The following is a 21,439-nucleotide window of genomic DNA, read 5'->3' as shown; positions in this document are numbered from 1 at the left end:
ACATCAAAGTAAGGCTGTTTTCTAAGCAAGTGCTTGGGGGAGTTAAGAAGGGAGTGATGCTCCCTGGAGAAGGGCAGTGGCTGGTCCCCAGCTCAGCTTAGCACCCAGCCTTGGCACCACCAGCACCTCGCTGTTCCCTGCCAATTGCAACAAGGCACCTCTTATTAACACAGCATCCATGAAAATAATGGAATCTCAAGTTCCCTAGTCCTGCAGAGCTGTGCTCAGGAAGCTGCTTGGGAGCTTGCAGCTGAAATTGGCTCTTGTCTGTCTGTCTATCCATCTGTGCAGGGATGGAGCAGGGCAGATTGCCTCCTCGTGTTGCTGCAGCTTCTTGTTATGGTAAAGCTGGAGGTGCCTGGCAGAGACCTGTCCCCAGCATGGGGACACCTGGGGTCTGTGCCTGGCTGCAGGACCGTATGTTCAGTTTCCTGCTTTATTTTCCAAGCTGATGCCTAGTTAGGCCAGGTTTTTTTGCCCCCAAAATCATCCTGGAGGAGATGTCAGTCAGCTTTGTTAGAATGTGTCAGATGGGTGGAAAACGATTTCCCCGGGCAACTGTTAGTGTGGCTGAGGTTCTGGCTCTGCCGTCTGCAGATGCCAGTGAAGCCCCAGCACTGCTTGGCTGCTTTCAACAGCTGGCAACATGGGGGAAGAACCTGGCGGGCTCATCCAGAGCAATTCCTGAAACTTAGTCATTGTTGTTTAATGGGATTTGTCTCCTCTCTTCATTAGCTTGTTGCAGACCCTCATAAAAATTTGCCCAGAGAAGCTGTGGTTGCCCCATCCAGAGAGTGCTCAAGGCCAGGTTGGATGGGGCTTGGAGCAACCTGGGATAGATGTCCCTGCCCATGGCAGGGGGTTGGAACGAGATGACATTTAAGGTCCCTTCCAACCCAAACTATTCTGTGATTCTTTCATAACGTGTGCTCAGGTGCCTGCAGAGATGCCAGCCTGGGGGAGCTTGTTATTTTGGGCCAAAATCTACCATTTCCTCAGTTTCATGGGGCAGCACAGCCCTTCTTTGCATTCAAATTCCTTCTGCTTGGACACAGCTGCAAACTAGGGCAAGAAGGTGAATTTGGGGGTTTGCTGTTTCCTCTAACCCATGTTTTCAGTGAGGCCGGGCAGCTGTGGTTCTCAACTGAGTGGCAAATTGAATTATGTGCAGGCAGCTTCATTCATATTCTCTGCCTTCTGCCCATCCAGCCTTGTGATTCTCTAGCTTCTTTCATCCATTTGCAAACACATGATTTATGATCTGGTTCAAGTGGCTCCTGAGCTGACTTGCTGCCCTTTATTAGCAGGATTAAAGCTGGGTGGTGCAACACTGGGGACAATAGCTGGGAGAGATGTGTTGGGTACTGAGGGTGATGCTGTCTCAAGTGTGGGTGTCCCAGCATGGGAACAGGGTGTTTTAAGCATGGTGAGACCTTCCCTCAGTTTTCCTGCAGCATTGGCACTACTGTGAGTTGTGATGAGACATGAACACTGAGGCGCAGAGACCTGGTGCTGTTGCTGCACTTGTAGCTGGGTCCCAGCATTGTTCCCCATTTGGCTGTGAGGGGTGGAGATTTTGGGCCTGGGCGTCTTTTCAGATGTGTGGTCCCTGCATGCCACCTCATCCTGTTCCCCCTGACACCAAGAACTGCAGGGTGGGGTGATTTGATAAGGGAATCCCTTGCCATGAGCTGCATCTCTCCCTTGGCATGAAAGCAGAGCACCCTGAGGCTTGGACCTGTTTCAGGTGCCAGGCTCTCCTCTTGCCCAGGGTTTGGAGCAGGAGGCACAAGGATGGTCAGCACAATGTCTTTGTGGGGACAGAGCCATCACCCCCTGCTCACAGCTGCCATCAGAGCTTGGGCACAGGAGTGCTCAGTGTCCACTTCAGCATCACATCCTCTGGCTTGCATGGCCACAGGCTGGACATCTGGGGTATCCCACCATGCAGCTGGTCCAGTGCACCCTGTGCAGGGGTGACATCTCCTTGAGGGTGAGATGTCAAAGCTCAAAAGGCAGAGATGATCTGGCCACAGCTGGTACGCACAGCATCGACTCCAGGGTTTGACTACAGCTCAACAGCATCTGCAATTATCTGCCTTTAGCAGAGGACTCATGGGGACTGTGGGGTTCAGGCTGCTCTGGCCTCTCTGCATGCCTCAGTTTCCCCTGTGTATCTGTGCCAGCATTGCTCCCATAGCACATGATGGTAGTGGGACTACTGTGGTGATGCTCCAGCTCTCCGTTAGTAACAACGATGCATAGCTCTTTTGTTTTTTTCTATTTTCAGGTGAATATGGCCTTGGCAGGGAAGCCTTTAGATGTGACTCTCACCACCTCCAGAGCTGACCAATGGAATATGGTTTTTCCCCAGAGAGACGAAATCATCACCAGCTTAGTGTCTGCCTTAGACTCCATGGTAAGAGGCCAGTGGTACCCCTGTCCCCATCCCCCTCCCATCTTTGCCCTCCATTTAGCAAGGCTGTCTGGGTGCAGGGCTGGCACAGGATGCCTGGTGAACTCATGCCACTCCCCTCTGCTGCTGGAAAGCCCAGGGAGCTGCTTGAGCTGGGAAATAAAAAACCCTTTCCTACCCTGACAGCTATAAGGATCATAAAGTCAGCACAAGTTAATCTCATGTGTATTGATCTGATGTGTATTGTTTTTCCATTAATATTTATGTTGGTATCAACTGGCTATAGGGTGGTTGGCTTTTTTTTTTCTTGCTGTTTTACCAGTGTTACAGTGAGCATTTACACAACAGCAGAACAATGGCTTTTTATCTCTGAGAACAAAGAAAATAACTTTCATATCTTTTGACTTAGAATTCCCAGTGGAAACCTTGCGTAAGTCAACCCTGCTTACATAAACAAGATAACTGTTTGGATTAAGTCTCGTGGACCAGAGCTAATCTTATTTTTAACTGTGAATGTGATCAAGAAGGGAAAGCGGATGTGTAGTAACAAATGTCTAATGCAATGAGATGTGCTATACAGCTCTCTCTTTTTAAAGTCAAGTCATATGTAACGCATTTATCTAGGATGTATTTTCCTCTCTATGCAGGTAGAGGTTTTTTCATTAATACCAATTTCCTTCTCTTTGACATTACCACCCCACTAAGGAGCAGGTTCCCTGGAGCCTACACACCCCAAGCAGAGTTGATGATTTATATACATGCCATTGTGTACAGGAAATTATGTTGCCATAGTTTGACTTCTTAACGAATATACATTATTTTGCAGTCCTTGTTAGGTGCTTATACTAGGGCCAGGGACCAGGCTGCTCCTGAAATTCAGCCTTTATCCCAGTGCTTCACCAGTGGCAGGCTCTGTGCTCATTGGAACCTAGCTGCCTGTGTGCCTGGTAAATAAACTACATGGCCATATGCATGTCACCAAGCAGGCATAGTGTTTGGGTTTGTTCTGCCTCCAAAATTCACGTACCTTAGTTTTTGGGTTTATATTTTGAGTGCTGGACTTTTTGAGCAAAATACTTGTCTTTGTGACGGGGTTTTGAAAGGAGGTTTCTTAAAAATACCAGGTTTATGGGATTTGATTCAATGCCTCCTTGAAGAAGGTGAATAGGAGGTAAAATGACTTAGTATAGAAGCTGGTTTAAGCCCACACAAGTGAAGCTCATTGTACGTGTGTGCAGGGAGCTGAAAGTAGCTCAGGGTGGTTGGTCCATGCAACCCCTTCTGCTCTCTTGCTCCCTCCTTGGAAGTTCCTCCATGGGGTTGTTATGTGTCTAACCAGGGCTGATACTGGGAAAATCCCCCCTTTTTTACCCATTTAAATCATGACCTGGGGATAGCATCTTCCTAGCATCAATGCTGTAGCTATAGGAATATGACTCAGGCTGCTGGCACTGAGTAACTATTATAATGTTAAAAATACTAATAAAAATGCATATACATGTGTGTTATGTAGAGCAAGAAGGGCATATTACATAAAATGGATTAATGGAGGAAGTTTTTTCCATTGCTATTGTTTTGCATAACTGTACAAGAAGAATTGTTCAGCTAATCTGGACTTTGACCATAATAGTGTTCTGCAGCTGAAATAAGATTCTTGTGTTTCTTATTCCATTAGAGCTGGTGGGAAAACACAAATTGTTATCAGTTGTGGTGTGGTTTTCTCGTTAGATTTTTTTTTTACAGGAATGTTTTCTTTTAAAGAAATGCAAAAAAATGTTTCTTTTTAGGATAGGAAAAAGTGAAATAAAATGATGGGTAAGTAGTTCTTGTTTTCCAGCTGGATATTTTTGTAGAGCTGTAAAGTCACCAAAATTTTTAAGGGATGTCATAAACCCATGAAATTCTGACATAAACCAGAACACTGCTTTTGATGGAAGAATCTTTTGATGGGAAGAAAAAATCCCACTGGGAAATGGCAAGGGGTGGGAAGCAGGGATGCTCCCCCATCCTGTGCTGTGCTGACCTGATGCCTCCAACAGTGCTTGGCACTCTCCAAGCTGAACGCAGAGGTGGCCTGCATCGCCATCCATGAGGAGAGCGCCTTCGTGGTGGGCACTGAAAAGGGACGGGTCTTCCTCAGCGCCCGCAAGGAGCTGCAGGCTGACTTCCAGAAGTTTTGCAGTGAGTATCCACACCAGCACCATCCTCCATGCCCAGGTTGGTGCTCCAGTTGTGCCAGCTGTGACTCCCACTGTGCCACAGAGGGGTCGTGGTTTGGGGGCACCGCGGTGCTGTCTGTCGGTCCACGGGGCTGAGTGGTGTTTGAAGTGATGGAGAAAGTGGGAGGAAACTGTGGCCAGAGCCTCTCCCCTGCCAGGGAGGGCACTGTGTGCCCTGGCTCTTCTCTTCTAAAGCATCCCTGAGGTGGCTCAGGGCTGGATGGCTGCTCTGCTGCCCGGGCGCTTTTAGCCTCTGGCAGTGCTGCCAGAGCACTGGAGTATTTTTCGAGGACTTAGCAGCAATAGTTTGTCCTAGTGATCCCCCCAGGAGCAGAAGGGCTTTCTCAGTCCAAGGCTTTTTTTTCTGGTTTTGGAAAAACAGGAATGGGTTTGGTAGCTGGAAATGTTGGTTGTGGAGTTGCTTATATTTTTGAGGGAGGAACAGTGATGACAAGATACCTTGAGCAGGAGCTGTGTTCCCCTGGTCTCAGATCAGATTCACCAAGTATCTGAGGGTTACCTGTGTGTTGCAAGCCTTCTGTCCCAGCTCTGTGCCTCTGCCAGTTTCCAAAAAACAGTCTGAGAGCTGAAGGGAGAGTGGGAGCCATTCTGTGCATGGGGACCATGTTTCTTGGACAGCATCATTCCCAGCTGCTGCTTTCCACTCAGTGCAGAAGCTGGAATGGGATCTGGTTTTGGTGGTGCTGAGGACACCAGACCCAGATCTGTTCTACATGCTGCTCACAGTGGGATGTCAGTGGAGAGAAACACATGGTGTTGGCAGAAACTGCATTGGAGAGGTTGTTCAGGAAGGGTTTGCTCTGGTGACAACACCAGTGCTATGAAGCTGCCCAGGTCACTGTCTGCTTGGGTTCTTCACTGCATGGTTCTACAGAAGCAGCTCTCTGCCATGGTTCTGCCCAGCCCCTTGTCCTGCTGCCCTAGGCAGCTGCTGGCCAACTCCACTATTCCATCCTCTCACAAGAGACACCATTAGTTATCTTCCACTTCATTCTGCAGGACAGGGGGCATTTGGGGGATGTTTCCTACTTTCATGGGCAGCTCTGCCTTCCCTTCCCACCACCCACAAGATGTGGATGGCAGTGGGATGGCCGAGGGGAGGGAACTCCCTTGTGTTTCCTCAGGCTGAGAGAGGTTGTTCAGTCTGGAGAAGAGGAGGGTCTGGAGAATCCTGAGAGCCCCTTCCAGTACCTAAAGGGGGCTTATAAAAAAAAAGGGGGAGAGTGACTTTTTGCCCAGGCAGATAATGACAGAACAAGGGAGAATGGTTTTAAACTAAAAAGGGAGAGATTTAGATCAGATGTTAGGAGGGAATTCTTCTTTTGAGCATTGTGAGCTACTAGGATAGGTTGCCCAGAGAAGCTGTGGCTGCCCCATCCCTGGAAGTGTTCAAGGCCAGGTTGAACAGGACTTGGAGCAACCTGGGATAGTGAAAGGTGTCCCTGCCCATGGGATGGGGGTGGAATGAGATGGTCTTTAAGGTCTCTTTCAACCCAAACTGTTCTTTTATTCTGTGATATATCCTCATTCATGACCTACCACTGTGCTGGGGCAAAGCACCTGGTACTAGATCCTGATTCCCCTCTCTTTGGTTTCATTTATACCTCTGTCAAAAAAAAATAGTCATGTCTGGCTGAAAACAGAAATCTTGAGCATGGGGTTTGAGTAAAGTGGCTGATGCTGCAGACAGGGTGAAATGTGATAACTCTGTCTGGAATTATACATGCCCAGGCTCAACTCCACTCCATGAAGCTCTTAGAACTGGCACACAGTGGAAAGTATCCCTGGAAGTGCCTCTGATTTCTTGCTGCCCTCTTAGAAAGATGGGAGTTAATCTAAAGCAGACATCACTTGGAGATGTAAGAAGCCTCTTGTCTCTCTGGGATGCAGACCTCGCTTGAACACCCTCCTTCATCTGAACCTCTGGTTCAGCCTTTCTTGACACATGGGGGGAATTGACAGTGATCAGAATTAATGTCAGTGGAGGAGGGAGAGGCAGTACTTAGAGGATGCAGATGAATTTCAGAACCTTGGTAAAACACCCTAAAAAAGTTTTCCAGGGCCTGTTTTGCCATGCTGTGGGAGGCATGTGGAGCTTTACAGGGGTGGCATGGTGACTGTTTACTTTCTTATGTCTAGTACTGTGTGTATCCCATGTTGCTCTTGACCCCTTCCCTGTGATGTCCCAGCCATGGACTTTTTCCACAGAAGGATCTATAAGCTCCTTCTTGAGCACGCAGGCAGCATCCAGGGCCAATTGCCAGTAGGAGTCTGTCGAGGATGATGAAGGAATTAGTCCTTTGCCACTGAAAATCCCTTGCGAATCACTCTGAATAAGACAGCAATAATGCATTTGTAGTGTTTAATTTTCTGTGCATTTAGAGATACAAAGAAGTCAATGCTGAAGATATGCTTTATTTGAGGTTTAATGGGGGAAATTAGCAGGAAATAGCTGGTATTACTGAGCTGCGTGATACTGAAGGGTAAAAAAGCCTCCGAGGAAGGCGGATTTTCTTTTCCTGAGAGATTGAAGGCTAAGCAGATTGAAACCAGAGACTAGAAATGGACTGCCCAATTAGTCATAACTGCTTCAGTCTGGCTGAGGGGGAAAAGCCAGGGAAAAGGGGGCAGGCACAGGATGAGTGACCCCGCTGCTGGCACCACTGCCCATTGCTGGTACCTTTCCCTGCATGTTGGGGGCTGCTGGGAGCCAACCCAGTGTGATCTCATCCAAGCTGGGGCCTGATGTGGGTGGGAGGCCTGGGGCACTTGCCTGCTCAGCCAGAGGCTTCACCCCTTCTCACCACAGTGACTCCTGTTTTCTCCTCTCCCCCGCAGGAATCCAGCAGAGGAAGGAGCAGGATACAGAGGTGCAGAAGAAGGCAAAGGAGTGTGGGCAAAGGGTGCTCAGGGTCTCCCCGGACCAGGGATCAGATGTGTACCTCCTCAGGAAGATGGTAGAGGAAGTGTTTGATGTGCTTTATAGTAAGAGCCTTCATGCTTTCCTTTGGGGATATGGCATGTCCCTGGGGCTTGCTGAGCTGCCTGGCACTGCTGCCAGATGCAGCTTTCATTGCCAGCCCAGCTCCTTGGCATGGGAGCAGGTGCCTGGCAGGGGCAGCATGGTGGAATGTGCTCCTGCATGGAGTTAGTGCTGCATTGAGATGGGGTTTGGCCACTGCTTCTTAGTTTTCTAGCACCCCAAACTGAGCCAAAAAAATCCCTATGCTGGATGAATGAACTCGGTGTTTGGCTTTTCTGGCTGCAGCTCCCCATCACCATCTGAGATTGAGGGCCTGGTAGAGCCCTGCTGGGGCTATGCAGGTCTCCCTGAGTGCAAAGTGCAGGTTTTGCCCCTGTTTGTGTATGTGATTTGGGAATGGGCATTCCCACACAACAGAAGGGGGATAACAGGAGCTACCACCACCTGTGCTGGGCTCACATGCAGGAGTTGCTGCTCTGGCTATTGCTAGCATCTTCCACAGTCTTCACAGACAGAAAAAGGAGATGGCATCCCTTCTCCCCTGGGACAGACAGTCACTGAAATTTGCTGAAGGCACTTAAAGCACTTGGAGGCAATATTCCCATTAATAGGGGCAATCAGAGTCTATTGCTGCCTTCCAAAGGCTGGGCCCAAGAATGAAGGAAGGGATGCAGAAGAACCAAGGGAACAGATTGGAGAGGGTGTTTCTGTGCTGGTGAATTCCCTCTCCAAGCTGCAGGTCTCATTGTCCTGCTGCTGGGACAGTGCCAAACTTTGCTTTCCCCTTGGGAATATGTGAATTATTAAAATCTGACACACAATAAATATATAATTGCATTAGAAAAGCTTGATCAGGGTGCATCTGCATGGGGTTATGAACCAGGCAGCCCATCCATTGCAATGATTAGCAATGCTCTTTACCATTTCAAGGTGTATGGAGGTGCGTGGGGACACAGTGGCCACGTCCTCAACCCAGCATGGCCAGCATTGCCATAGCAGAAGAAGGTTGGGCATCCCTGTGACAGTAGTTTTGGCTTTGACACTAGGTGTAATTCTGCCTTTGCTGCTGCTTCAGCTGTTTCCATCCTTGAGCTGCTCTGTGGCGAAACCTGATGAAGCTGCTTGCTCCCCTCCCTTCATTCCCACTGGGAAGAGCCTCTCCTGCTTGAGTGGGGAGAAATACCACAGGAGATAGTAGATGCCCCAGGGTGATTCTGTTTCTAACACGGAGAGGACTGTGAGAGTTTAACAATTATGATTCTTAGGGATTTTTTTTTATCCTTTCATCAATAAGGATTGGGAACAAAAATTCTTTAAAAATGCTCAGTCAAAAAGATTCCCTCCAGAGCCAGGTAATCTCTGCACTAACAGGATGACTGATTACCAGTGGCTTCTATTAAATAGGCATTAATGATGATTATTATGTCTTTAGCCAAACCACGAGTCTCTGCACAGCAGCACAAGACTTCTGAAGGTCACCTTGATAATAACACGGTCCCCATAAAAATATGTTTGGGAAGTTCTTGATTATTGGGTTGATAAGGAGCCACTGTGGACATTGGGAGCTTCTCCCAGTCATGGAGAGAGGTGAAGGGAGGTGGAGAGCTGCTAGAGCCAGCGCATTGGGGCAGGGAAACTGTCAGCTTGCAGAAAGTAAACTCACGGTGTCATGGTTCAAAGGCTTATTTTAAAACTTTGGTTATTGGCTTAATTAAAATATTATAAATTCTCCCTATAAGAAGCCTAAATGGCTTGTGCAAGTCACACATCATTAGTTATAACACATTCCTTCAAAGGACATGTTAAAGAAACCACTTTTAATAAGGACTTGCTGGCAGCGTCACAAGATTTACAGTGTTTCTGTAAGATCTTTTGGTCTTGTGTTTTTTTTGGGTTTTTTTTAAGAAGAGAGAACAAAGAATAGGTTTAAAAGAAAATCCACAGTATAAAGTCCCACAACAACTTAAAGGTCCCATAATCTTCTCTGTCTGCCCCTCAGCCTAGAGATGAAGGTGCAGACACTTATCATGCCACCAGATGTTCTACATCTGGACATTGCTTTGCCAGACAGGTTGCATTCCTGCATGGCTGTTTCTTGTGCTTCATGCTTTCAGCACCATGTTTATTGATCACAGTGGCTTGGGTTAGTTTCCAAAGTAATTTTTCCCCAGAGAGTAGCTTGAGGGTTTTGGCCATTCCTTGAAATCCTTCAGAGCAGGCTGTTTTTCTGATGGTGTTTTGCCTGCAGAGCATAGTAGGGCAGCCCTGGTTTTGGCACACAGACTCTTTATCTGGTTTAGAAAATCCCTATATAATTGCAATGCTTGCTGCTTGTCTGCTGCTGCCAGGGAAGGGAAAGCAGTTTGTACCTGACTCCTTGGGGAGATTTTGCTGTCAGAAGTAAAATGGAGCCAGAGGCACATGGTGGGGCTATGTGGCCAGTGTTGAGGGGAGCAGGTGAGAGTTCTGGGCTGCTGGAGGTGATTGTGCAGTCAAATGTATCGATGTTCAAGCTGATCTGTGAGTAGTGGGATGGAGGGAGATTATTGGTTTTGGTTTTTTTCCTTGTCTATCAAAGTGAATCAAGGCTGCTTGACAGCAACAGCAATCAAACTGCTTTCCGTTCTTCCAGGAGGTAAAATAAGAAAATTGACTAGAAATAAGGTTCCCAGAATATCTCAGTAAACATGAGATAAAAATCATCGTGAGCTCTTCTGCCTTCTTTGTCAGCCCTTGGCTCCCTCCCACCTTGCTGATGGCCATGTACCTCACTGGCATATGGCTGGGCACTCCCAGGGGTGGGCTTGTGCCAAGTTACCCCAACTGAGGATTTTACTGTGCAACCTGAATGATGAGACATCTGCTTATTGGCTTTTATGAGCTTTTTATTAATTAGTGCTTTTAGAAAGGAATTGGAGTGCCTTGCATGCTAAGTGCAAAGGTAAGAATGGTTTTTTTTTCTTCTAATGGTTCTGTTGGTATTTCTTGCTTTTGCATTTGCTCCTCCAGCCCAGCTCAGCCATGGTTGGGGGCACAGGGTATTTGTCAGTGTGTAACTTTGTCCCCTCCCCAGGTGAAGCCATGGGGAAGAGCAGCGTGGTCCCTTTGCCGTATGAGAGGTTCCTGAAAGAGCCAGGTTTGCTGGCAGTTACCGGCTTGCCTGAGGGGATCAGCTTTAAGAAACCCCTGGAATATGATGTGAAATCCCTGATGGCCATTCTAGAGCACAGCCACAACATCCGCTTCAGGCTAAAAAGGTAATCTTGGGGACATCCGAGGAACAAGAGAGCAGCACGCCCTTGGGATGGTGTAGATGTTGTATCTTACAACACTGGCAGATGATGATTTTGTGTGGCACAGGCAGGAGGGTCCCTCCCATGTCCCAACTTCTCCTTGAGACCCACGAACCTGGGTCCAGCCATGCCAAACCCAGCCTTGCACAGAGATTTGTTTGTGTTGGGGGGCTTGAGTCCATTTCAGACTCATTTCTATAAAAAGTGTGTGTAAACATGCACATTAACTGCATCCTTTTGTGTGTCTCTGCCAAAATTTCCACTGCAGTAAGCTAAGTGCTTTTCTGTCTCCAGAGGGATTTCCAGGGTAAATGCTGCAAGTGTCTTCCCAGACTGAAATGGGTTCTTTAATGCCAGACAAGGAGGAAAGTGGGGGACTGCAGCAGAGCAAGCTCCCCTTTTGGCCACACTTAAGCAAGGGGTTCAGTAGTTTTAGGTGTGTTTCCCCTCAGCATGACCAAATACCTCCTCTAAAGGCTTGATGCTTCTGGAAAATCAGGCTAAGACAGCTAAAAGTAGGACACGCAGAATTTGAGCTGTCTGTGAGCTTGTGGCTCCCTATCTCATGTGAAGCATGTTGGTTTCTTCAGTCTGAAACTCATCCCTGGGCTAACTGAGCTCCCCTTTGAATGTGCCATGGGTGTTGGGGGCTGGCACAGGCAATGGAGCCAAGTGATTGTGGTCATAAAAGGTTTTACCCCTTAAATGCACTGGGCATGGAGCTGGGCAGCTTTGTCCTAGCTAATAAGAATGCTTTGAACTGCTGTAAGACTAATCATCTCCACTTAAAGAAGACAAGAACCATTCAGGTGCCTGAAGATGCTCAGGAGTTTGAGCGATGGATGTAACTTCTGGATCGTAGAATAGAACCATAGAATGGTTTGGGTTGGAAGGGACCTTAAAGACCATCTCATTCCAAACCCCTGCTGTGGGCAGGGACACCTTCCACTAGACCAGGTTGCTCCAAGCCCCATCCAGTGCAGCCTTGAACACTTCCAGGGATGAGGCAGCCACAGCTTCCCTGGGCAGCCTGTGTCAGGGCCTCACCACCCTCACAGGGAAGAAGTTCTTCCTAATATCCAATCCAAATCAACCCTCTTTCAGTTTGACGCCATTCCCCATTGTCCTGTAACTCCCTGCCTTTGTCAAAAGTCCCTTTCCAGCTCTCCAGTACCTTTGGGTAATGGAAGGCCAGAGTAAGTTCTCCCCAGAGCCTTCTCTTCTCCAGGCTGAACAATTTCAACTCTCTCAGCCTTTCGAAATAGGAGAGGTGCTCTAACCCTCTCACCGTCTTCACTGCCCTCCTCAGCAAGGAGCCTGGCAGCTGGTGGTGCAGCATGTCCCACCCTCCCAGGCATGGCTCTTCCTCCCCCTCCACATCCTTGCTTGTTGCAGCTTAGCAGTGCCATGGGCCCAAAGGAACCTGTTTTTCCCTCCTCTTCTCCCTTCCTTCCCCTCAGGCCAGCAGATGAGCCCAGCCGAGAGCCCAACCCCAACATCGAGTTAACTTGTTCCTCCCTCGCCTCCAAGGGCAGCCGAGACTCTGGTGCCAACGGCCCTGTGGCCAAATCCACCACGCAGGATACCCCCTCCACCATCGCTGTCACCAACTTCCTATACGGCGTCTCACTGCCCACCCCTGTCGCCATCGACCTCAAGCAGGAGGTGTCCTCGGGGCTGCCTGGGCCAACTGCAGTGGGCGAAGCGCTGCTGGCCCGGCCGGCGGGAGAGCTGAAGGTGCCTTCCTCACAGGAGTACAGCGACTGCTGTGGTAATAGCCTGGAGTTTGCTCTCAGATGAGGGCCTGGTGCACAGCCCACCCCTGGCCCTGGTAGGGGACAGGCTGGGGGTTTTGGCATTCCTTGGATTAAAACCAGTGTAGAGCTTGGCCTGTATGGCAGTGAGCAGAGCTCTTGCCATGCTGCACTGCCCCAGCCCTTCTCTGGGTGCCTGCAAGGTGCTGACAGGGTGCACCTCTGTTTGTGCCCCAGCCCTTCTCGGGGTGCCTGCAAGGTGCTGACAGGGTGCACCTCTGGTTTTGCCCCAGCCCTTCTCTGGGTGCCTGCAAGGTGCTGACAGGGTGCACCTCTGTTTGTGCCCCAGCCCTTCTCTGGGTGCCTGCAAGGTGCTGACAGGGTGCACCTCTGTTTGTGCCCCAGCCCTTCTCGGGGTGCCTGCAAGGTGCTGACAGGGTGCACCTCTGTTTGTGCCCCAGCCCTTTTCTGGGTGCCTGCAAGGTGCTGACAGGGTGCACCTCTGTTTGTGCCCCAGCCCTTTTCTGGGTGCCTGCAAGGTGCTGACAGGGTGCACCTCTGTTTTTGCCCCAGAATGACAGGTGCTGCAGCACCAGGCCAGAAGGGCAGCTGGAGTGGGGATGGCAGGGGTTGGTCTGGCCAGCACTGCACCGGGTGTCACTGGCCAAGGTGCATGGAGGAGAGACAGAAGGGTTGGGTCAGCATCATTGGCAGTGGACAGCACCCAGGGTCTTGTTGCGGTGCCTGGAGCACTGGTCAGGCTCTCATCAGCCCTTTCTCCTTGTCTCCCCTCTTGTCCAGGACAGAAATCATCAGTCTCCGGAGGTCCCCTCATCCAGAATGTGCACTCATCCAAGCGCATCCTCTTCTCCATTGTCCATGACAAGACAGGTCTGTGTCCTGCTCCAGCATTCAAGGCAGCTGGCAGCCTTAGGGAAAGGTTCCCCTCACCACGTCTCTCCCCAGCAGTCTCCCAGCCCTCTCCACGCTCTGCAGGGACCTGGCAGTGCTGGAGGCAATGCATCTTGCATTGGAGCCAAGACCTTCATCTCTGCTCTGGTCCATCCCTGCCATTCCAAGATGCTTCTAGTGGTCCTTGAGCACTGCCAGCTGGCTGGGAATTCCCATCTCTGCTTCCTGCACAGGGAACCAAGGCACGGCTTTGGAAGAGGCTGTTTGCCCCAGCTGCAGACAGTACATACCTGCTGAAAACTTGGCATTATTTCAAAATGACTGAAATCCACTAGTCCCAGTGGGATTCTGCAGCAGTGCTTGGGAGGATCAGCAGTGGGGAGGAGACTGCCATTTCCCCACCTTCACCGCACCCAAGGGAAATGCAGCCTAAAAACCCGTGCCTGCCTTAAAGAGGAGAAAAAATATGGGTGGGAAGGTTGGGAAAGAGGAGAAGATGGAAAAGCTCCACTTGTGAAATGGCTGTACCTTTCAAGGGTTCATTCCAGGTGGAGTTGGCTCTGTCCAAGAGGGTCTTTCATTCCAGGGCTGAGAAATTTTATGGGGTCATTTCTTAGAAATCTGCTTTGCACATGCCAAGGAGAGTGCTTGGGTCTGGGGTTGGAGAAGCCCAGACCTTATCTGCCAGCCTAGCAAAATTCACTGAGGAAGAGGGAAATAATTTTTAAAGTCTTGTTCCTGCTTTGCAGGAGAAAAGTGCATCTGCTGAGTACAAACCATATGGTAGTTTCTTATTTCTTGTATTTTGTTTTGATAGATAAGTGGGACAGTTTTATAAAAGAAACTGAAGACATCAATACCCTTAGGGAGTGCGTGCAAATTCTGTTTAACAGCAGATATGGTGAGTAGGAGTTAATATCCCATTATGCATCTGCAGTGCTTGTGGATTGCATATCATTATATAGCAATCATTTTTGTTCCCTAACACAGCAGCAGAAGCCATATGCTAGAGCTCCCTGCTCTTCCTAACACATTTAGCTCAGCATCTCCCAGTTTCAGGGTGTCTCCTGAAGGTTATGTCAATATTTCTGTTTGGATCCCCACACCACTGTCAAGGAATTTATACCTGGGCTGTAAAACAGCCCTGTCTGGGAATGTAGCATGCTGGGTCATAGCACTTGGGCACCAGGAGTGGTGGCAGGTGGCCCTTTTACGTTAATGTGGCAGGTAAAAAGAAGGTGGTTGTTGTTGCAGCTGCTTTTTTCTCCATTTGCACGGCTTGTGGATGTTGTTGGTGTTCCCTTTGCCATGGGCAGTGCTTTTGGTGTAGCTCCTGGGCATCTGGGCAGGTGGGAGCTTGGGAAATCACTTGGGGCTGGTGGGCTCTTCAGCTGTGCCATCCTTATCAGGCTGTGTAATTCATGAGTTACAGATGGGGTGTAGATGTGTGCTGTGTCACCTGTGAGTTGCATATGGGCTTGAGACAAGCCCTCTAACTTATGATTTATTTATGTGGTGCTGGAATGTGTCCAAAGGGTAACAGAGCTTAGGAAGAGTCTGGAGCATGAGTCTGATGAGGAGCAGCTGAGGAAGCTGTGGGAGCTCAGCCTGGAGAAAAGGAGGCTCAGAGGGGACCTTCTTGCTCCTAATTAGATGAAGGAGGTTGTAGCCAGGTGAGGGGGGTGGGGGGGGGGGGTCAGTTTCTTCTCCCAGGTGACAAGTGATAGAATTAGAGGAAATTGCTTCAAGCTGCTCCAGGGAAGGTTTAGATTGGACATTGGGGAAAATTTCTTCACTGAAACAATGGTCAGGCACTGGTACAGGCTGCCCAGGGTAATGGTGGAGTCACCATCCCTTGAAATGTTCAAAAAAACATGGATGTGGCACTTGGGGACATGGTTTGGTGAACATGGTGCTGCTTGGTTAACAGTTGGAATCAATCTTAGAGGGTTTTTCCAACATTAACAATTTTATGATTCCACGTGCTATGCAGCTTATGAATCATAGAGCTCACAATCCTGCTGTGGTGGGTCACAAGGAGTTTGGGGATCATATTTGAGCCAGCTCACCCCTGGTTTGAGCATCACTGGGCATGTTTGGGAGTTTTGGAAGACACTGTTAGCTGTGTTTACTGCTGCTTTCTCTCCTTTTTGTCCCATTTCTCACGGGAGAGCTGCTCCTGGGACTCGCTTTCTGGGACAAGTGGAGAAGAGGGCAGAAGGCATTTGCTCTGCTTGAATTCAAGCCTTTACACCTTTGTTTTAATGTCTGTACAAGACAAAGTACTTGTGTAAATGAAAACCACGTGTTCATCTTTCAGCTGAAGCCTTGGGGTTAGACCACATGGTCCCTGTCCCATACCGGAAGATTGCCTGTGACCCTGAGGCAGTGGAGATCATCGGCATCCCGGACAAAATACCTTTCAAAAGACCTTGCACCTATGGTGTCCCCAAACTCAAACGGATACTGGAGGAGAGGCACAACATCCATTTTGTCATCAAAAGGTGGGTGGTGAGGAAAGCAAAGGGGAGCGTGTGGCTCAAGGGTGTCAGGGATTTGAGCTGTGATCCCTCCGTGCTCATAGGGTTTGCTTTGACACAAAAAATTCGTTGCACCCTCTTTCATAAAAGACAGTTGAAAACTCCTTCTCCCTGCAAACCTCTGGTTTTCATCTCTCTCTCTTTTTGCAAGGATGTGGCAGAGCTGGCTGTACCATGATCACCCCCAAGCTCCGCCACCCTCTTTTAAGTGATCATGGGTACCAAATTTTGCTGATGCCACCCCAAACATTTCAGGTGGTTACAGCACCTTAAATGGCATTTGGTGGATGGGAGCAATGCCCCTGGGTGGGGGGAGGAACATCCATACTCTCACAGAGATTCCTGTCCACCTTGTTTCTCACTGACAACTTGTGCACATCCTCTGTATCTGGTGATAAGAAGGTATCACCTACAGGCCAGGCACTGTGTCCAGGTGTCTGCCTTTCCACTGGGGTAGGAGGAATGGATGTATTCCCAGTTATCACTGTGCTGTGCAATCTCTCTTTGCTTCTCTGTCAAGAGAATCTGCTCTATAATACATTGGTTTATTCAGTCCCTGCCTATGCAGCACTTGTGTTCCCTTCCTAGAGGTGTGAAACTACAGGTTAGAAAAATCCTGTGCAAGGCCCCCAAGGGGGCTAAAATCACCAACATCAATGGAATTCAGGCATCCTAAAAGGAATTAGCTTTCCTCATGTCAATTGATAGAGGAGCCACTTTGTCCTGCTTTGCTCAGGCTGCACCACGCTGGATCAGGCTGTGGGATGTGGCCCTGGACATACTTTGCTCCTATGAGCAAAGTTGCAGGTAGCACCAAAATAACAATATTCAGGAGACAGGTGACATCATGGTCAATGGTCTACATTGGAAAGTGAAGGTCCAGCAACAGCTACTTTGGTCTCACTGTCTCTTTTGGTAAAGCCAGCCTATTGCAGCATCATTTAATAAGTTAATTAAATTAAGAGAATGACTTATAAGCAGATTTAGAGGTGCTTTAGTTAAAAGTATATGCTATAAGGTTTCTTGGCTGCACAACAGGCTAAAAGGCCTTTTTTTAGCTGAAAAATTAATTCCCTTTTTTTAGAGAATGAATAAAATTACTATTTTGACTAGGTTTAATGCTATTCGTTAATTAAAGCTCCAATTCAGTCATTAGCAGCATCTATTTCTAATTATTTTTTTCCTTTGCTCCTAGGATGTTTGATGAAAGAATTTTTACAGGTACGTTCTCCAAATCCTTTGATTTATTGCCCACAAAATTGAAAGGTTATCCAGAGAAGCAGAGTTGAAATAATGTCACCTGTAAGCAGAAGAAGTGCAAGACACATGCAGTTATGCTCAGTAAGGAGAAGCCTTGTCTGTGCCCTACACCAGGACATGCTGAGATTGCCTTTGCCTGGGATCAGTACAAGCTCTGTACTCCCCTTAAAAATGGAGTTTTGAAGGGTAAGCGAGAATTCCTGGTATGTGAGGCTGGGCTGGCTCCTGAACCAGGCTGAGCCACAGTACAGGCAGTACATGGCATATATCTGTGCTTTCAAGAGGAAGAAAATCACTGCTGTGTTCCTCAAGGGTAAATTCTTTCTTTTTTTTTTGACTAGGAAGTGCTGGCATCATCCAGCTGCTAACTGTTTTTTTATAAAAATAACAAAAGTTCATTTTTTTCTGTGATAAAATGGTGGAGAGTGAGTTCTTTCACCTTCTTTGCTCTGTGTTTTTGTTCCTTTTTTTCTCTGAGCTGGAGAAGCCAGACTAAGTCTTTACCGTGAGGGTGGTACAGCTGTGGCACAGGGTGCCCAGAGAAGCTGTGACTGCCCCATCCCTGAAAGTGTCCAAGGCCAGGTTGGACGGGGCTTGGAGCAACCTGGGATAGTGGAAGATGTCCCTGCCCATGGCAGGGGGTGGACCAAGATGGTCTTTAAGGTCTTCTTCAACCCAAACCATTCTGTGATTCTGTGATTCCATGATAAGTGCTCCTTGGCAGATATAAGGAGACAGGTACCCATGCTGTCAGACTCAGCCCCCACTCCAGCAATGCCCTCATCCCATTGCCCTCATACACACCTGGCATTGGATCCAAATTTATCACACCCAGGTCCTGGATTGCCTGGGCTTGGCTCACAAGTAAGGACATGTTTTTGGGGTGGTGGTTTGGTTTTTTTTTTTCCCCTGAGCTGCCAACCACACACGCTGGCAGTTCTCCAGATGCCTTCTTCCCAGATATCTCTGCCAGTCAAATTATCACTCTGGCCCCACGACAGCCCCAGCCCTAAGAGGGCTTCCTGAGCATGCTGATGCTGGAACCACCGAAAGGGGACCTCCAGCAGAACCTGGAGGGGGTCCTACCTACATGGGGGATTTCTTTGTCTAAAGCCATTAATGGCTTTTTTTCTCATGAAAAGGATTTCTTTAAGCTCTAACCCATCCCCAAGGGATGGAGCACTCAGCCGTGTTTTGGGATGCTAGGATTTTCCTTGCATAATGGCTGCTCAGTATCTCGGGGAGGCATCATGTACATCTGCATCAGCTCTGGATCTGCTGATGGAGACCACTGTGCTATGAGCTTGGGGAATACATGGTAGGGAGGTGCAGGTGGATATTCGGAGATGAGGAAGCAAACCCAGCAGAACTGAGGTGGGTGGCAGGTCCTGCTTTCCTGACAGATCCCTGCAGGGCTACCAGTAGCAAAACCCATTAAACCTGGCTTTCTGTGGTTTGCATCAGCACATCAGCTTGTGCAAAAAACCCCGCATCTGCTGAGTCAGGAGGTGCCATTTCTGTGAAGACATTATTTTCTGAGTGGAGCTGTATTTTAAGTTGCCATTTGCGAAGTATCCCAAAGCTTCCCCATATAGTTTTGCTCACCCTTTAATTAAAATACCCACCACTGCTCAGAAACCTATTTTTGTTACTCCCCTGGGTAGCAGCTTCAGGCAGGCTCTGCTGGTGCAAGAACAAGATTTGGTTCATAGAAAGCACAAATTAAAAGGAGCCTTTTGGACTGTCAGTAGATAAATAGTGTCTTTAAGGTTCTATATTTCTGCTGATCCTATTACCAGAGCCCTGCCCTTTCTTGCAGGCTGTAACCAAAAGGAAAGTGGCATCATGTTCCCATAGATGGAATATGTTTTAGAAGGGCGGGGATATTGTGATGGTGCTTTGAGAGCAGCAAAGAGCCTTTGGCAACAGCTGTTTAACGAGACATCTTGTGGCTTCTGCAGCCTCACAATGTAGTCTCACTCCCTTCTTCCCCCAGCCCTCATTCTTCAGCTCTTTGCTCACCTTCCCTGCCTGATTTTAGTTCCTACTCTGCCTTCAGATTACTCTTTCCGTCTCCAAGGTCTTTGCTGAGGCTTCATTTCATCTCCTTTCAGGCTGCTGAGGCACAGGGAAGGGAGAAAGGAACAGTGACAGGATGCTTCTATCCCTCTCTGTGTCACTGTGACAGACATTTCTCCTGCTGCTTGGTGGGCTTGGAGTTGTGAGACAAAGCTGTCTGTGTGTCTGCTACTCTGTGTTTTGCCAAGCTTGCATCCAGTGCAGCACATCCCCTCCCTTGGGACAGGACTCTCCCCACTTCAGGGCTTGCTCCTGCAGCAGTGATCCATGGCCCTGGGTTTTCTGACCTTAGTCTCTGGCTTTTGGAACTCTGTCCTATCAGCCAGCCCTTTCTGGAGATGCTCTATCCTGGCAGGGCCTCCCAGCACACACATAGTTACAGAAGGTTTAAGCAAATGTCTTGCTAATATTTTAACATGTGACCCCAATGGAATCAGCATCCTTGTCTTTGCAAGCAGGTGACACTTGAAAACCTACTCCCCCACCCTGACCTCGGCTCTGGGACTAGGAGGGAAACAATCTGCAACATTGGCATCTCCAGCTGCTAATCCTGGTTTTGCTTTTCTCCCAAAACCCACCATGCACACTTGGCAACAGGAAGCAAATTTACCAAAGATCCAACCAAGCTGGAGCCCTCCAGCCCTCCCCGGGAGATCTCCCCCGAGCCACACCGTGGGGCCATGCTGGACCTGGTGGGGACCTCTCAGGCCAACAGCAGGTAAGTGGGACTTCAGGTTCTGTTTCCTGCAAAGTAACATCCCTCAGAGAGTTATTTCGGGGCTATTAATGTGCACAGCAGGTTACTGCTGTGTTCATCAGCAGCGTCCAGTGGGTGCAGGAGGGTGCCATGAGTGTGATTCAGTAAAAGCTGCAGCATCAGGGAGATGCTGCGAGTCCATAATGGGAAGGTGAGTGGCTAAATTGGTGTTGCTTTCCTGCCTCCCTAAAACCCCACTGCAATGGTACAGCTAGTCAGCACAGGAGGAGGCCAAGCAGCCCTGTCCTTTTGCAAGCCAAAAGTTTGGAATCATTAATTTTCAGCAAAACTGATGAAATGAGGGCCATGCCTGGGATTATCTGCTGAAACTGTCTCTGGTGTCAAAGCATGACCTAAAGGATTCACCCTCAGCCCACACCATAACAGCATCCTGCTAATTAAGTGTTGCTTGTTTATAAAGCTCACAGAGAGCCTAACAGTGCATTTAATAAAGGTGGGGTTATAGAGCCCAGCAGGGCAGGAGGCTTTTTATGAGAGCACCTGTTTCTGTTACAACCATGCTGCAAGCTAGACAGGTCCAAAACATGGTTGGCAGCACCTGTGGAGCATATAGGACATAGCATGCAGCTTTCCAACCCAGACTGGGAGATCCAGGAGGTGTTTTTCTCTTTATAGCCCCAGTTTCCTTTATTCTTAATTCAGTGGAAGCAAGGCATAATTTAGCCTTTAAAATCACTTTAAGGAAAAGAGGCAGGGCAGCAGTTTATAGCTTATGAATTGCTATAAGACAAGGGACCTTCTCCCAACCTTGCTTCACGCAGTGAGGTGAAAAATGCTCCTCAGCTTCTCTGGCACAAAGCCTCACTGCCCAGCACTGACAGCTCCACCAGCTGGGGCTTCAGACAGTGCTGTGTGGTTGCTAACCTGTGCAGGCCAGGATGGGGAAATAAGGTAACTTGTCTTTGTCCCATCCATGAGATCTCTTGCGTTCCTTTCCTTTCTTGACTCTTTGATGACATGAACCTGTGACAGGCTGGAGTCTCTTCTGGTTCTCCCCAGTGCTGTTTCAGGTTTGTCCCATTGGATGTGGCTGCTGCAAGCCCCTAAAGCATGTCCATGACAGGAGAACCTGCAGTGTTAGGGCAGGCAATGAGTGAACCTGGCAATATGGCCAGTACTAAAATACCACAGCTTTGGAGGGCAGAGATCTCTTGAGCTGCCCAGTCTGCAGGGCTGTCATTTGT

The 21,439-nt window shown here is 48.7% G+C and overlaps 1 protein-coding gene across 1 annotated transcript in view; it reads left to right on the top strand.

Moving 5' to 3' along the window:
• The window catches only part of GTF2IRD1 (GTF2I repeat domain containing 1), a 73,700-nt gene that overhangs the window by 21,465 nt on the left and 30,796 nt on the right, over nucleotides 1-21,439 (top strand). The window contains 10 exon segments of the mRNA XM_069033577.1: nucleotides 2,291-2,419; nucleotides 4,456-4,597; nucleotides 7,495-7,641; nucleotides 10,713-10,896; nucleotides 12,393-12,703; nucleotides 13,488-13,577; nucleotides 14,416-14,499; nucleotides 15,919-16,102; nucleotides 17,334-17,359; nucleotides 20,075-20,195. Coding sequence (XP_068889678.1) covers nucleotides 2,291-2,419; nucleotides 4,456-4,597; nucleotides 7,495-7,641; nucleotides 10,713-10,896; nucleotides 12,393-12,703; nucleotides 13,488-13,577; nucleotides 14,416-14,499; nucleotides 15,919-16,102; nucleotides 17,334-17,359; nucleotides 20,075-20,195 — 1,418 coding nt within the window.

Source organism: Aphelocoma coerulescens, chromosome 19 (genome assembly GCF_041296385.1).
Source record: "Aphelocoma coerulescens isolate FSJ_1873_10779 chromosome 19, UR_Acoe_1.0, whole genome shotgun sequence".
Classification (NCBI taxonomy): Eukaryota; Metazoa; Chordata; class Aves; order Passeriformes; family Corvidae; genus Aphelocoma; species Aphelocoma coerulescens.
Note: the sequence above shows the minus strand (reverse complement) of the source record. Positions and strands in the feature narration are given on the sequence as shown.